Source organism: Procambarus clarkii, chromosome 5 (assembly GCF_040958095.1).
Source record: "Procambarus clarkii isolate CNS0578487 chromosome 5, FALCON_Pclarkii_2.0, whole genome shotgun sequence".
In the NCBI taxonomy this organism is placed as follows: Eukaryota; Metazoa; Arthropoda; class Malacostraca; order Decapoda; family Cambaridae; genus Procambarus; species Procambarus clarkii.
The window spans coordinates 25,143,277-25,161,000 of record NC_091154.1 but is presented as its reverse complement, the minus strand read 5'-3'; the positions used below and the strand labels follow the sequence as shown (position 1 = coordinate 25,161,000).

The following is a 17,724-nucleotide window of genomic DNA, read 5'->3' as shown; positions in this document are numbered from 1 at the left end:
GCTCCAGATACCGATCTCCCAAACCGGTCGTTATTACTGGCAGATCGGTATAAAAGAGGTTGTTAAATTGAGTGGATACTGGAGCAAGAGAGGAGCCTTGGAGTGGCGCAGCGCTCTCTTTTTTTCTTGTCGGCAGGTGGAGGGCACTGCATTTTTTACATTATATGCATATACTCCTGTCGGTAATTCTATTGTGAACACATTGATACCAAAATGAAAGACCTAGGATTGAGGTGATCAAAGTGAAAAGAGTGTACACATTTTATTGCTCTTGCGCGCTCTCGGGTAACTCGCTCTCACTTTCTCTGTTTGCTGCAGGTGGTAAGCTGGGCTTTTGGAGTTTATATGCATTTAGTCCTGCAGAGAATTCTATTGCAAACACAATGATACCAAATTGAAAATCCTAGGACGAGAATTGAGGTGACAAAGTTAAAAAGAGTATACACTTTTCAGAATTACCGCACGCTCCCCGGGAGCACGCGGAAATGCCCAGACCCACTAGAGTGAGAGGCTTGCTCTTCCAGAGGGCGAAAGTGGTAAGCAGAAATGACTTCCCATACAAAGAAGGAATAATTTAATCAGGGAGATTGAAGAAATCGAGCAGAGACTGAAGCATTCATATCAGATTGAAGAAAAGCAACTAGAACAGAAAGCAATTCAAGAAATAAAGAAAAACCTAAAATATTTCTTCACATATGCTAAATCAAAAGCAAAACCCACTGCCAGTAATGGATCTATTCGTACAAGTGAAGGTTCATACACTGAGGATGACAAAGAAATTAGTGAAATCCTAAAAAAAAAAAAAAAAACAGTATGAGGACATGTTTAGCACTCCAATAAACAGGAAGAAAACTCCTTGTGTTTTGACTCGCCATACCAACTTAGTGGTTCTTTATGATGAACTCATATGTAAATAGGTATATACAATATGTACTCGCCTAGTTGTGTTTGCGGGGGTTGAGCTCTGTCTCTTTGGTCCCGCCTCTCAACCGTCAATCAACTGATGTACAGATTCCTGAGCCTACTGGGCTCTGTCATATCTACATTTGAAACTGTGTATGGAGTCAGCCTCCACCACATCACTTCCTAGTGCATTCCATTTACTAACTACTCTGACACTGAAAAAGTTCTTTCTAATGTCTCTGTGGCTCATTTGGGTATTCACCTTCCACCTGTGTCCCCTTGTGTGTGTGCCACCTGTGTTAAATAATCCATCCTTGTCCACCCTGTCAATTCCCCTGAGAATTTTGTATGTGGTGATCATGTCTCCCCTAGCTCTTCTGTCTTCCAGCGACGTGAGGTGCAGTTCACGTAGTCTGTCCTCATAACTCATGCCTCTTAGTTCTGGGACTAACCTTGTGGCATACCTGTGAACTTTTCCCAGCTTCGTCTTGTGCTTGACTAGGTACGGACTCCATGCTGGGGCTGCATACTCCAGGATTGGCCTTACATATGTGGTATACAAGGTTCTGAAGGATTCCTTACACAGGTTTCTGAAAGCAGTTCTGATGTTAGCCAGCCTCGCATAGGCCGCTGATGTTATTCTTTTGGTGTGGGCTTCAGGAGACGGGTTTGGCGTGATATCAACTCCCAGATCTTTCTCTCTGTCTGTTTCGTGAAGGACTTCATCTCCCATTTGGTATCCAGTGACTGGCTTCCTAGTTCCTCCTCCTAGTTTCATTACCTTACATTTACTTGGGTTGAACTTCAGTAGCCATTTGTTGGACCATTCCTTCAGTTTGTCTAGGTCATCTTGTAGCCTCATACTATCCTCCTCTGTCCTGATCCTCCTCATAATTTTCGCGTCATTAGCAAACATCGAGAGGAATGAGTCAATTCCTTTTGGAAGATCATTTACGTATATCAGAAACAGTATAGGTCCAAGTGTAACGGGGGGTGGGGGAAATAGCTCTATCTTGTCCATTATTCCACCCCCCCAGTTAACTAACAAGGCCGGGCGAAACAGCTCTCTCTAGTCCGTTATCCCGTCCTCAGTTAGCTAACTATTCCAGAGCACTCCCAGAGTTCCTAAGGCAACCTCTCTCGTTCAACACCTTGTAACCTAGGTATTTGACTACCTAGGTGCTAAGACTACAAGGCGCCGTCACTTGATCAGTTACCCGAAACTCTAGAGAGAACTCTAGAATACAGAATCATTGCCACGAACGTATAAGAGAAAACGAGAGGAAAGAAATGAATAGTGAAGTAATTAGTGAGGGTTTGGGGTGAGAGGTAGGGAGGGGGGAGGAGCGAGGAGGGTCATTAGTTGAAAGTGAGAGTTCAGAGAGGGGTGGAGGGAGAGGTGTAGATAGGTAGAAGTAGAAAGTAGATAGTAGAAGTAGAAAGTAGATAGTAGAAGACGAAATGCTGCCACCATCCATTCATGATCATTACATACAAGACAAGGAATGGAACTTGTCTGTATCACAATATTCACCAAAGATGTTATCAAGAGATCATTATTAGTATGGTCCCATCTTTATCATGTACTCATTCTAAACCATGAAACCAGTAACCACAGAGACTTTCTCACCTCAACTCAAAATCTCTAGGGAACAAAATAAAGTCCATTTAAATAATAAATTCAACAATTATATTTTTCATGATAAGTATCATAACTTAAGCAATCCAATTAAAATGTTAAAGATTAATATTCAAAGTGAGTCATCCTCCAAGGATCTGAGAACACTACAACTGACTGCCCCTGATCATCACACAACACTTGTAAAACACGACCAAGTCACCTAAATGTTCACTCACCGAGGACTGAGTCTAAGTTGAATAGAGAGGGGGGGGGGGGAGTCTGCAATTTTCAGGCAGCGTCACCCCCCGTCTGGTGACGGCCTATCTCGACGGCTGGCCTCTGCTCTGCTCCGCTCGTCTGCTGTTCTTTAATGCTAATGCTTTCGAATCGATAGTTCTCCAAATATATATTGAGGGAACCTAGTAGCTAACTCCGCCCACAAGTAGATAGCCTCCGGCACTCTACCAAGCCACTCCTTAAACGTCGGCATGTTTGAAGGCTACCAGGCTCCAATTATGAGATTAGCAGAAGCAAGGTGAAATTCACATGATCTGACCTCAGGTCACTTGGGGTCATTAACTCTTTAGAGGTGTGAGATCTCCGGCAGACAACTGGCGCCTTCCCAAATCCCTGTCTCTGACTCATATTCTATATATATTTTAAATAAACTAAACCAAACACCTTACAGTGTTACACAAGGACTGATCCCTGTGGGACTCCACTGGTGACTCCCCGCCACTCCGAGACCTCACCTCTCACGGTGACTCGCTGTGTCCTGTTGCTTAGGTACTCTCTTATCCAGTGGAGTACCTTCCCTTTCACTCCTGCCTGCATCTCCAGTTTGTGCACTAGTCTCTTATGTAGTACTGTGTCAAAAGCTTTCTGGCAGTCCAGAAATATGCAGTCGGCCCAGCTCTCTCTCTCTTGCCTGTTTTTTGTTGCCTGGTCATAGAACTCAATTAATCCTGTTAGGCATGATTTGCCATCTCTGAACCCACGTCGATGTTGTGTTACAAAGTTCTTTTGCTCCAGATATTCCACTAGATTTTTTTGCACAATCTTTTCCATCATCTTGCATGGAATGCAAGTTAGGGACACTGGCCTGTAGTTCAGTGCCTCCTGCCTATCACCCTTCTTGTATATTGGGACTACATTGGCCGTCTTCCAAATTTTTGGCAGTTCGCCTGTTACCAGTGACTTGTACACTATGGAGAGTGGTAGGCACAGAGCCTCTGCTCCTTCCTTAAGGATCCATGGTGAGATTCCATCTGGGCCTATAGCCTTTGTCACGTCCAAATCTAGCAGATGCTTCCTCACCTCCCCACTGGTAATCTCAAACTCCTCTAGTGGTGTCTGTGTTGGTGTTCCCTCCCTTATCTCTGGGACTTCTCCTTGCTCTGAGGTGAAGACTTCCTGGAATTTCTTATTGAGTTCCTTGCACACTTCCTTGTCGTTTGTAGTGAATCTTTCTGCCCCTATCCTCAGTTTCATTACCTGTTCCTTCACTGTTGTTTTCCTCCTGATGTGGCTATGCAGCAGTTTGGGTTGAGTCTTTGCCTTGCTCGCTATGTCATTTTCATATTGCCTCTATATTATATATAAATATATGTGTAATATAAGTTATTACAATACTGTATATACACTATAATATATGTGTATATATTGTAATAACAGCAGAAACACTGTTTGATTGATCGTAGAATATAATATACATGTCACACATATGACCCTCATAATTTTGAGCATAGCAATGTTCCACACACATTGAACTATATAAATTTCACAAATTACACACTTTTGAATAATATTACAGCAAAAAACCAGAGAAGAAACGAATGAGAAACATAAAAATAATTGTCAAACATCATATTTGCGGCAACTGCTGCCCCACGTGTGGCAGTTCATATGCTGATTTGCAGTTGGATGCTCATTAATTCTAATAATGCTCTAATTTATCCATTCTGTGGATATTGATGTTCAAGTACAGGCGGCATCCGCGTTGCGTGCTCCAGGCCGCCCCGCGGCCGAGTCGTCATCGACCAGGAGGCCTGGTTGACAACCGGGCCGCTGGGTCGCTAAGCCCCGGAATCACCTCAAGGTAACGGGGTGACGTGACCAAGTGACCCCGAGTGCTACATCGCTCAGCATCCCACAATTTGCTCAACTTCCCAGCTTCATCACGGCTAAAGTATGTCACATACAATATTGTTTTTTAGTTTCCCGTGATCAGAGACTGCATTTTAACAATATAAGAAGAGAAAATAATTTTTTGGAAAGAATATATTTTTGGCACACCATGGGGGTTGTCATATTTTAATGCAGAGCAGGGCAGTGGTTAACCACTTTTGTAACACCGTGCCTGGGCTTCCGGTAGCAGTCACCTTACAGGCCTTGGAAAACCCTGTTGGGGCTCGGTGGAGAGTCATCCTAGTGGTCCCTTGGTAGCTGGCCCAGCCTTGGTTTCAGGCACTGCTTACTCGGTGTCCGAACCTGGGGCGTTTTCTGTGGCTCCACCTCTTTCAGCAGATTGCGGTTCGGTACATGGCTGGTTCGGTCTACTCCTCCGCTCTTTGTGTCTAGTCTTTTCTGGGGGGAGCCCCTACGGCTCCCCGGAGCTATCCATGGCTGATATGGATACCCTAACTATTTTGCATCAGTCGATGTGAGTGGAGTTCTAGGCCTACCGGGGACCACGAGCCAGAACCTGGCCCCCTCAGAGAGGCACGGGGAGCAATGGCCCATAGAAAGGCACATGTGATTTGGAGCATTCTGTATCTGCCATCGACCGGGACAGGCACCCAGAAAGGTAAGTGCCACAAAACAAACCCCTATTCTGGTTAACAACAAAAATCGACAAACGAGTGGACAGAACTCCTCCAGGAAAACGAACTAACAAGCATGACATCACGCGAGCTGCGCCGTATGTCTGCGCAGCTCCCCCCGCCCCGGGAGGGGGAAGGGGGAGCCCCAGACCCCCGCGCCGGGGATCCCCGCCCCAGTTCCTCGGCTGATGGGATAATGCACGGTCGTGTGGCTCCAGCTCCAGTCTTGTTTCAGTGCTGTGACTTGTTTGCAGTGCTGCTCTTACGGTGGTCATGTGAGCTGGAAGTAGTATTCTCAGGTACTCGGGCTGCATGTGCTTAGGGTCACCTTCCCTGAGTGCCCTGTAAGTGCCGCCCTTGGGGCTTGGGGTTGCCTTCCACAAGTCACCTTGGGTCTACCTCTGTTGGCTTTTCGCTGCTTGGCGATTGGCCGCCCCGAGGGTTTGGGGGTTTCACTCCCTTGTTTACCTTGAGGTAAGTGGTAGTTATCGCACTGGTGGGGCGCAGGGTACCGCGTAGCTATATTTCACCTATGACAGAGGCCGGCTCTGTTACCTCTGGGTACGTTGTCCACTTGTGTGGTTTTTTCTTTTATACTGTATTTGTTTTTGCCTAGTAGGGGGGTCTGCCTTGTGTTCCCCCCCCCCCTTATATTAGGTTCGTTTGTGTGGTGGCACCCCCTGCTTTGCCCTCGCGAGTGGACACGTCCCGTGGGTTCAGGTTTAGCAGTTTGCTTGGTAGTTTGGGGTGCCGGTTAGCAGTGCCCTGCCTGGGATAACCCTTAGCAGACCCAGTCTAGGGGCCCTGGGAAACCCCCCGGGGGCTCTCAGGTCCGGTAGTGGAGACCCTTGCGTTCCCTCTCGCTTTATGCGAGTTGAGGGTTGCTCTGTCCCTTTGTCTCAGGGTGACTCTCCTTGTTTTTGCCTCCGTCATGCTGCCTGCTGGGTCGGTGACACATTCGACCCTTGAGTCATGCGAGCTTTGTTGCTTGTTCGTGACTCCATTCACCCAGTCTGCTGATGAATTCCCGTGGGTGCAGGCAGCTCGTGCGTTGCAGGGTAGGATGTTGCAACGCGCTCTGGTTTGTCGCTTCCCCGGACGCCCTGATGCTGCCTCGCTTGTGTAGGGACCCAGACTTGGGGGGTTTTGGTCGCTTCGGCCTTGGTTCCTTCCACGCCCCCCTTGTTTTTCCCCCTCCTGCTTCCGGCCCCTACGCATCTGCAGGCTTCGGGGTCGGGGCGGGGTTAGAGGTTCTGAGACTTGGGCAGTTTCGGGGGTTGCCCTGTCCGGGGTAGCTGAGGAGGCATTCGAGTCTGTTCCTCCGGCCGATGCTCCAGGGTCTGACAAGTGGGCCCCTTCTCTTTCAGCTCTCTCGGCTGCCCCGGCTTTTTCTTGTGAGGCCGGGGCTTTGGAGGTCGATTCGGCCCCGGGGCCTGGTGCAGAGGCTCCTGGGTTGGGGAGGAGCGGCCTTGGGGCCTTGGGCTCCATTGCGCCCCGCCTGGATTTCCGTCCTTCTGAGCGGGGCTTACTGTTGCGAGGAGTGGGGTTTTCTTTCCCCCCTCTGTGTACGATTTGGGCTTGGGTTCTGCTCCTCCCCAGGTTCGGTTCCGTGTCCCTGTGGTTTCTTCGGTTCCGTCTTCAGGAGGTTTTCGGCTAACCGCATCTCTTCGCCTGCGGTGCGGTTGGCCTTTGCGGCTTACTCCTACGTGTCCTGGAGTTTGCCTCCATACTGGTTCCTTCTGTTCTGGACAGGTTGGGCTCCTTGTAGCCGTTTGGGCTCCTTGTCGCCGTTTGGGTTCCTTTGTAGCCGTTTGGGCTCCTTTGTAGCCGTTTGGGCTCCTTTGTAGCCGTTTGGGCTCCTTTGTGGCCGTTTGGGCTCCTTTGTGGCCGTTTGGGCTCCTTTGTGGCCGTTTGGGCTCCTTTGTGGCCGTTTGGGCTCCTTTGTGGCCGTTTGGGCTCCTTTGTGGCCGTTTGGGCTCCTTTGTGGCCGTTTGGGCTCCTTTGTGGCCGTTTGGGCTCCTTGTAGCCGGTTGGGCTACTTCTCGCCTTGTTGGGCTCCTTCTCGCCTTGTTGGGCTACTTTGCGCCTGGTTGGGCTACTTTGCGCCTGGTTGGGCTACTTTGCGCCTGGTTGGGCTACTTTGCGCCTGGTTGGGCTACTTCTCGCCAGGTTGGGCTACTTCTCGCCTTGTTGGGCTACTTTCTTTCGCGTCCTGCGCATGCGCCGTGGGAGTTTGTTTTGGTTCCGGGTGGTGTGCACACGTGTTCTGCTTCCAATTCTCTCGGGGGGCTTCGCCTCTCGCCCTTTTCTTAATCCAATCCGTGCCCCATTCCTTTGGGGGTGTTCTGGGGTGCCGCTGTGGGGAAATCATGAGGTTTTTCCCTGCGTTCTAGGGTGGGGAGCCTCCTTCGCTGCTCCCCTCCTCTCCAGCATGGGCGCACTGGCCGCCTCCGGCGGATATGGACTCGAACGCTTGCGTCATGGCCCTTCAGGGCCTATGTTCTGCAGGTGAGTTGGTGCGGTTTTGGCGTCTCCTTCGTCCTGACGCTGCTTTTGTTTTTGGGAGTAGGAATGGGTGTACATACGTACTTGAGAACGTGGACCGTATCACCCGAGGTGCCTACTGCAGGGCTATTGGCCCATACTGGGCAGCTCTTGTTCTCTCCACCTGATTCCTTCCTCGGTTCACGGCAGCCCATGTTGGGCTGCCTAATGTGTTCCTTTGATTGCCTGTTACACTGCACACGTTTCTTCTACCGTCCCTGTGGCTCAGTTGGGTGCTCGGTTTCCACCTGTGTCCCCTTGTGTGCCACTCGTGTACGATTTATCTATCTTGTCTGTTGCTTCCTCGGAGTGTGGTGACGTTTTGCTGCGGTTTTGGTACTGCAGCTGCGTGTCAGGGTTGGTTGTGGCGTTATGTTCGGCCCTTCCGTGCTCCCTCTGGGGCTCTCCTTCCTTGCCGGTCTTGCTGTGCCGGACCTGATTTTTCCATGTTTCTTGGTTTCACTGTCTTGTCCTCGCCTCATTGTGCTGGCTGGGGATGAGCTTGGGGTCTTCGTCTCGCCCCTCGCCTATCCTCCGGTTTCGGTTGAAGTTCCAGAGCCTAGTGGGCTCCCTTCCTTCGTGTTTTTCACGGTTGCCCCGGGGTTTTTCTTGACGCTGGGGCTTTGAGGGGACAGCTCGGCCCCAGGGCCTGCAGGGTGGGTTCCCGGGGCTGGGGTGGGGCTCACGTGAGGGGCCTCAGGCCCCGTTGGTCCCCGCCGGGGTGTTTCTACCCCTCGGGGGGGGGGGGGGGGATTTGCAGTTTTGTGGTGTGGGGTTTTCCGTTCCCCCTCTCCGCACGTGCTTTGTGGGCGTCGGCCCCTCCCTGGGCTCAGTTTCCTTGTCCGTTGTGCCCGTTGTTTCCGTCCTGTGGTGGGTGCTTTTCTACGATCTTCGCCCCTTTTTTCCGGGACGGGCCTTCTTCCGTCATGTCCCCCTCTTCTTGGGGTTCTGCATGACTTTTGGTCTCGGGTGCGATGGGGTTTTGGGGCCTTCGTCCTTTGTGTTTGCTTCTTTTTGTTCTCGAAGGTTCGGGACGGTTTTGCTCCTTCCCGTTTTCTGGTGCGTCTGTCGTCATTCGGTTGAGCTTCCCTCCGGTCCTTTCTAGGGCTTGTGGGTCCTCTTCCCAGCAGCTTCTGGGTGTTGGCCTTTTTGTTCTTTTGTGAATATCTCTTCTCTTCACACTGTCTCGGCACTACTAGTTTTCCTGGGAGCGATTTTGCTCCTCCTAATGAGTCTTTTCGCTCCTGCCCTTCTGCGGGATGTTGGTGCGGGGCGGCTCCTTATGCGAGTTCCTTCCCTGTCAGCTGCATTTGTGGAGGTGGACTTGCGCACTTGTGGCATTTTCATTTTGGTCCTGCGTTTTCTTTTTCCTCCTGGGGCTGTCATGGGATTGGCTTGCGGAGGATGTAGAGGCGCTTGGGGCCGTTCCTGGGTCTGGCACCTTGGTTTCTGCTGCTAGCTTTTGGTATCGATATTCCTTCTGCGCCGTTTCGCAGGTTGTATCGTGCGTTGTTACACCTCCGGCCTGCTTATGCACTGCCTGTGTCGTCCTGGTCTTTGGACAGGGTGCTCTCCTGTTTTTCTTCTCCTTGGTGGTTGTGGCTCCTTGGGGTCAGGTTTGCTTTGCCTCGGTTTTCTTTTTGTGTTAGCATTCGCCTCTGGGGGTTGTGTGGCAGAGCTTCTTGCTCTTCTCAGGCACAGTGGTTTTTGGCTCCTATGGTCGTGATCATAGGTTTCTTCGTCTGCGGCCGTTCTCCCTTTTTTCTGGCGAATGATATACCTTGGGTTGTTGTCTCGACTTCGTGTTGTGGAGTGATTCACCGACCGCCTCCCGGGTATGTCCCCTTGTTTTCTTAGGTAGTCTTTGGTGAGGTAGCTCCAGGGAGCCGTAGGGGCTCCCCCCAGAAAACCAGCGTTGAATGTAATGAAACGCCATTTTCTGGGCGAGTCCCGGAGGCTCCCCGGCACTCTCCCGCCCTCCGGTCGGCGTTTTTTTTTCGCGGTTTTGATATCCAGCCTCAGAACTGGGGCGGGGATCGCCGGCGCGGGGGTCTGGGGCTCCCCCTTCCCCCTCCCGGGGAAGGGGGAGCTGCACAGACATACGGCACGGCTCGCGTGACGTCATGCTTATTAGTTCGTTTTCCTGGGGAAGTTCTGTCCACCCGTTTGTCGATTTTTGTTGTTAACCAGAATAGGGGTTTGTTTTGTGGTGCTTACCTTTCTGGGTGCCTGTCCTGGTCGATGGCAGATATAGAATGCTCCAAATCACATGTGCATTTCTATGGGCCATTGCTCCCCGTGCCTCTCTGAGGAGGCCAGGTTCTGGCTCGTGGTCCCCGGTAGGCCTAGAACTCCACCCACATCGACTGATGCAAAATAGTTAGGGTATCCATATCAGCCATGGATAGCTCCGGGGAGCCTCCGGGACTCGCCCAGAAAATGGCGTTTCATTACATTCAACGCTGGTTTTTTGACACAGGTTCATCACTATTTGTATGGTGATCAAGTGGCTTTGTTGATGGTGTCCCACCTGCGAGCTTTGTCTCAGCAGTATCGTGCGGGGCTGGCAGAGCTGCTTCAGCTTGCGTTCGGAGTGGACGTCACCTCTACCCTGTTCCATAAGCTTTCTCGTGCTTTGTTTCACCTCTGTCCTGCTCATGGGCCACCTGAGGCATCCTGGTCCTTGGACAGGGTGCTCTCTTCCCCTCGGGTTGTGGTGGCCCCTTTGGCTCAAGATTGTTTTTCCAAGGCTCTGTTTCTGTTGGCATTGTCCTCTGGGGGTCAGGTTGGGGAGCTTCATGCTTTCCTACGGCACAAGGGTTTTTGCTCTTTTGATCCTGGTGGTCGATTTATTCAGTTGCAACCGTCTCCTTCTTTTCTGCTGAAGAACGAGATGGCTGCTTTCCGGAGGGGCCCTTGGGTCATTGATGCTTGGTTGGTTAGGCTGAGAGTGCATCATGTGTTGTGTCCAGTTGCGGCTCTTCGCCGTTATCTGCATGCCTCGGCCTCAGTAGCCGGGGATGCGCTTTGGGTTGATCCGGTTTTCCTCATTCCTTGTTCTAGGGCTCAGGGGCCAGATTCACGAAGCAGTTATGCAAGCACTTACGAACCTGTCCATCTTTTCTCGATCTTTGGCGGCTTTGTTTACAATTATTAAACAGTTAATGAGCTCCAAAGCACCAGGAGGCTGTTTATGACAATAACAACAGTTGATTGGGAAGTTCTCATGCTTGTAAACTGTTTAATAAATGTAACCAAAGCCATCAAAGATTGAGGAAAGATGTACACGTTCGTAAGTACTTGCGTAACTGCTTCGTGAATCCGGGTCCAGGTCTCTCAGGTCATCCACAGGGTTATTGAGTCTAGCCAGTCTGCAGTCTATCCTCGTGCCCATGATGTTCGTAAGTTTGCTGCTTTGGGTGCCGTCTTCAGCAATATGTCTTGGTCTGACATTCGGGTGCGGGGATTTTGGAGGTCGAACAGGGTCCTGGCTGCTCATTATTTGGTCAACATTCCTGGTCCTGGGCATTGGTGTGTGGCTTTGGGTCACAGGTTGCAGCCAGTTGTCTCAACCACCATATGCTACTCAACTTGAAGTTGAGTAGCATATGGTGGCTGCTTCCCGGGTAAGTCCCTCTTTTACTTATCTATGGTCATGTGGCTATAGGGAGCCGAAGAGGCTTCCCACAGAAAACCAGCATTAAATGTAATGAAACTCCATTTTCTGGGTGAGCCCCGGAGGATCCATGGCACCCTCCCTCCCTCCCTCCAATCAGCGGCTATTGTTTTGATGCTCAGCTTCTGAACTGAGGTGTGAGTAGCCTGGCACAGGGGGTCTGGGGCTCCCCCCTTCCCCTCCAGGGAAGGGAAAGGCTGGGCTGCACGGATAAGCGGCGCAGCGGATGGTAGTGTGATGATTGCTTGTTTGCCTGTTTCTTTGAGAATTAAGGGGAGTTCTGCCTCCCTGTTCAGTCTTTGGGTGCATTTTTCTACCAGGGTGGGGTTTTTGTTATGCCTACCTTTCTGGGTGCCTAACTCTGGTCAATGGCAGATATGGAATACCCCCCAACCACAGTGGGGTTTTCAGGTGCCTTTGCTTCCTGTGCCTCTCTGAGGAGGCCAGGTTCTGGCTTGTGGTCCCCGGTAGGCTGAACTCCATTGACTAATGCCGCAGACTAATACATCACATATTAGTTCGATAGCTGCAGGGAGCCGAAGGGGCTCACCCAGAAAATGGTGTTTCATTACATTCAACACTGGTTTTTTACTTGACAACATATATCAGTTGCAAGCTATCCAAAGGTTGTAATAATATAACTGAAGGCTCTGGGCTTCTTAGAATTGTTATTATGTGATATTGCTTACTGAGAATTCCATGTTAACCTTTTAGTTAGTGTGATGAAATTGATGTTCTTTTTAGCTTAAATTTCTTTACATTTATCTGCAGATTGGACTTCAATATGTACTATGCCAAGAAGCATGAGCACCTCCGAATGGCAACGTCTCCAGAAACATCACTGGATTATAACAGTGGTCCTGTTTCAGCTGAATATGATAGTCAACACATTTAGAAACTTCAGTGAATTTTCTTTTAGAAAATATTCAGTGAATCATGCAGCATTATTTTCCTGCATTTAGCTGACAGTCACAAATTTGACAGGCCTTTTGAGCACAAGGAACCTGCAGTTTGTCATTTCCTAAATTATTTATTATAATTTGAAGATTGCAAGAGTATACAAGTTAACAAACATACAACATTTAAATTGTTTTATAAATCCATAACTTTCGGCAAGATAAAGTTGGAAGAAAGCTGAATAGATTCCTTGGGTCATACTAAAGTACAGACCTGGATTAAATAAATAATTTAAGGATAAATGTAGCCTTTTGGAAGTGAAATACTTAAATTTTAATTTGCATGAGAGGGATGTGCATATACAAGTCTATTTATCTTCATAGTTTGAATCATTCATACTGGAACCATTGGGTTATAATTGTATTGAATATGCTAAGTAAAAGCAGGTGTATGTAACTAGTATTTATCTCTTTGGAATATTAATCTGTACAGGGTATCTATAAAATGCCATGTACTTCCCAGATGAAAAATGTTTGCCGAGACAGGATTTAAAGGATTTCTGATAACACAAAGTATCACTTTTGTGAATTAGTATAACTAAACATTACAAATATTAATAAAATACTGTAGTAAACATTGTACATTACAATATAATTTAACAGTAAAAATCTGTGTTTTTCTTAACATATTGTAATCACACCAAGACATTGATAAGTAGCCTTTTATTTTCTCTTTGTACATTAGTTATTTTGCAAGTGACAAACATTTGTTTCCATATAGGCTAGTTTTTTATAACTCATGAACTGTGCACCTGTTTCATATGACAACTCTGGTGTGTACAAAAAAAAAAAAAAAATTATGTAGCTTACCTTGGCTGTGGTGGAGAGGAAATCCTATGATAATGTCACCAATTCAAGAGCGCTGATGGATGAGATGCTCTGTGGAGGTCGCCCAGGCTTGCTCCTCATTGACCAAGGCAGCAAAAAGCACAGGGACATGAGTGTGCAACTGCAGCAACCCAACCTCATGAGAAAGCGCAGGGGTGTGAAGGCACCCATTAACCACTTAACTGCACCAACCAAGTATTCTTGGTCAACGGGAAACTGCCCCAACCAAGAAAACTCTTTATTTTTTTTTTTCTGTACCCATTCTAAATGTGTGCGAGGTTGGTTGTGTACGAAATGGACTCTTAGGACCTCCAGTGAGATGCAGCCATCTTGGAAAAAAATTCCAGAATGCCCTAGGGCTGCTGGCTGGGTTAGTACTGAATGAGGCAACCATGGGTGGTGCACACGCCTCAGGCTCCCAAACACCTGTCTCAGACATGGTGTTGAAAGACAACGCTCTGTCGATGAAATTCAAACCTTATTGTTTGAAGAACATAAGGGTCATAATATTGATGAAATTAGGAGCAATAAGGACTTAATACAAAGGTTGGATGCAAGTGATACAGCACCTATGAGGACGATACAGCGAGCGTATCCAGTTGTAGCTCTGAGCGTCACCCTTGCAATCCTATGCTATCTTCAATTTATTTAGATGATACATAGATGAATCATTTTCTGCATTCAGTCATGATGCATCTGATACAAGTAGCATAGATGAACAGTGTTAGCGGCTTCCATGGTGGTGTTTTCCATAGATATTTTCAAGAATACCTGAATTTCTTCCTGACTGATGGACACTCTTTGAGGCAAGTTGAATCTCTTCCTGTGTGGGACCATACAAAGCGATCTTTTCAAGACTACCTTACAAATTTATCTTTTCCTATAATCTTTTTAATACTACCTTATGCTTTAAAAGCTTGGCTACATACAACCTACACGTACTAAAGCCAAGGGTGTACGTGAGTTTGTTATTTGCAAGCACACAGAATGAAGAAACAGGAAGCGAAAATCTGTCTGTACCTGGGGCAACGAGAGCAAAGTCGCGCTGTGCACCATGGACTACTTTGTTGATTATTGCTCACTTCCGAAGTACTGAGTGTGTAATACAGTGTGTTACTGTGTAAATAGTGTGTGAAACTGTACATATTGTAATTTTAGTGAATTTTTAGCACGTAATATTGCAACAATAAGCATTTATTGTGGACACATTACTGACACATGTATCACAGTTCCATGGAACATTATGAACGTTCTACTGTATACATATTGTAAAGGACACAAATATGCATCATATACGATAAAAAAAAACAAATAAAACCGCATTGGAAATACATAGAACAAATAATTGAAAATTTATTTGTGGCAACACCCGGTGCTTGAATGGCCCGCGCGACCGTGTCTGGGCAAGTCATGCACAGGCGGTCCAGGCCCTGATGACGTCACAGCACACCTTATCCACGTTCTCACAGCCAAAGTAAGTGGAATTTGGTATTTAATTTTACATAGACATATTCAGGGACGGGAATTTATCATTTTACGAAGAAAAAATAATTTTTTGTGAACACTTTATTATAAGCACACGGGAAATTTCACAATAAACTTGGCGCAGCACAGTGGTTAAGGAACTCGAGAGAGCCTCCGAACCTCACGTCATGCAAGCGTGCGGGTACAACACAAGCCGTGCCAAGCTCCAAGAGCAAAGAAGGGGTAGTCTGCAAGCCAGGAAGACCCAGGAACCTTCTAATGCATCCAATATGGGGGACAAGAAACCGAACTGAAAAGAGGCTTTGTCCAAAAGAGAGGCAAATTCTGGGTCTCGCAGGAGGTAAGCATTGGTGGCCTCCCGAACCTCCGCAGAGGAAATCCGAAAGGCTGTTTAAGTATACCCTTAGTAAGTCATGGATTGTTTAACGTTTTAGTTGTGACTTGTTTCGTTAGCATTGGACAGTGGGTATTATAGAGGCTCATTTATGTTTGTATAGAGTACAATGTTTTTATGGAGTACAAACATTTCTTCAGAAATGTTTGAAGGTTGTACTGCTAGGTTGATGTTCACTATGTTACCTAATTCAGTCTCCCAGTTGATATTATCAATTTATCATCCTGATTCCAGACATGCAATGCCATTATGTCAACTTTTCGAGGATTTTATATTATTAACACACTTACCTTTAGGTGTTCTTTCACTAGCACTGCCACCCCTCCCCCCCCCCCCCCCTTCCTAATTTTCATGTCACGTTTCCAAACTGAGTAGCCCCTGGGGAATATGACCTCATTTAAAATATTTACTTCACGTTTCATCTCTGTTACTGCGACAATACCTGGAACCTTAAGCTGAATTATATCTTTGAACTCCAAACCTAATGCACACTTTAGCTAGTGTGCTACAACAGTTGAGAGCACAACAATGAAGGATGAATGTGGAACTGATATAATCTGTTACGAACCCAACTCCATCGTCGGAGCCTGGAGCAGCGACGTCAACGCCATCTGTGAGTCTGCTCCCTAAACCCCCACTAAAAGGACGACACCATCTGATGGTGGCAGTATGATACCTGCAAGAGACATTAGATTCCTGCCCTGGTCAGCCTGAAGAGTTGCTGTTGCTGACCTCTGGTGAGGTGGCGCCTAGAAATCAGCGCCATCTATCGTGATAGAAGTTGTATGTCAGTGTCAGAGTCTGTAAGTGGTATTTCCTAGTGTCCCAAGTACTGGCTAGTTTACTGATGACGTGTCTGTATCCACAGAGGCGACGTAGGGCTGCAGTGGTACAAAGACAGGCAGTCTACCTAGGGCAGCCTATTATCTCTCTACTTCATTCTGCTTTACGTGAGCAGTGAGCCGCCACCGAAAAGGAACTGAGTAGTATCTGCTGTCTGCCTGTGAAGTGGCAGTGACAGAATTCGGCGTATCTCGGGACTGGCTAGAGGAAGAGATGATCGACAGTTAGGTGCTACGGAGGAGTGTAACTAGCTAGTTGCAAGTAGCTCCTGCCAGGGGTTCGCTACCCTTGTATTTGTTCGTGTAGAGGCCCAGCAGTGCAAGGCTGATGTTCTCTGCCAGCACCAGGCTGGAGAGTGATTGTGGGCGTTCACAAGGAGCACCTAGTGATACTGTAGATAGGCTGGCCCATGGCTAGGGTAGACTCATTGGTGTTTCCCAGTACTGGTTGAGGACAGGTACTGTGTGTTGAGGAAACACTGGAAGTTGACAAGACTGCATTGTATGGGCATCGAGGAGCGCTTAGTGTCCTATGAGAGCGACACGTGTATATATCAGTGTAGTAATACTTCGTTTATGATTCCATTTAAGGTGATGGGAAAGTAATAATATGTGAATATATTGATAATTGATGAAGTGTCGTATTCCTTTCAACTCCCCCATGTTATTTTACTTGCATTACCAAGCCTACTCCTTGAAAGCCACTACCGACTTGGGGTCGGATACTAGTACTTTGGTTCCTCCAGCAAAGAACCCGGTTTCGACCCATAGTGGCCGTAACATAATCAGAGACATTAAAATAATTAAATACAATACTACTATCTATGCAGCAGCTCCACATGGTTTGGCTGGAGCAGACCGACCCAGATGTGTACTCTGTCAGCACCTGAATCTTGCCAAACTTCCTCGCCCCAATTACATCACATGCAATTTATTTTTATTTTTGCTGTGATCAGGGAATGTATTTTAACAATATCAGAAGTAGTTAAACCCCGGTGCATAAGGAAAAAAAATTTTTTTTGTCAGGTATTAATAGGTGTGCAGCCCAATGGTTAAACAGCTGCAGAGTATAGAGGTTACATTGGATTTTCATAAGTCAGGGACCCACAGTTCTACAGCATGAAAAGTCTTTCCTTCAAAAGCTCTTCATGTCATGCAAGAGATCATTCAATTAATCTAAATTGAGATGATACAAATTTTATTGCAAATGCAGTACAGTATAGATACAGTATATATATACTATTCCAGACAAAATCTATTAATGGAGTAAAAATGTATTAATCTAGAAATATGTATAATAAAACATAGATATTGGCAAAACTTGTCTTGCTTTTATATTTTAAAAGAAGAAAACAATTTATTCAAATATTCTTAAAGATACAATGTTGATGTTGCCATACATCATGCCTAGTGAACCACTTACAACAAAATAACAATATACATAAAAATATAAAAATAGGTTGTTAGTTATCCAATATCATTTAAATATATTTTATTAACTGATATTTATACAATATTAAAAAATCAATATATGCCATATACACTATCAAAGATTCTTGAAATGCAGGTTTATCTGTCAACTTTGTAAGAAAAAAACTGGGTTCCCTTGGTTCCAGCAATAATCATATACATTGGAGCCTCGGTACTCGTACG

General features: G+C 47.1%; 1 protein-coding gene across 7 annotated transcripts in view; it reads left to right on the top strand.

Annotated features, from left to right (window-relative positions):
* LOC123762597 (gamma-tubulin complex component 2) overlaps positions 1 to 13,131 on the top strand; it is a 195,518-nt gene extending 182,387 nt beyond the window's left edge. For all 7 annotated transcript variants that reach the window (XM_069299919.1, XM_045749240.2, XM_045749203.2 and 4 more), the window contains one exon: positions 12,338 to 13,131. In XM_069299919.1, coding sequence (XP_069156020.1) covers positions 12,338 to 12,373 — 36 coding nt within the window. In that variant the 3' untranslated portion in view covers positions 12,374 to 13,131. The remainder of the gene's footprint in view (positions 1 to 12,337) is intronic.
* Positions 13,132 to 17,724: the final 4,593 nt, after the last annotated feature.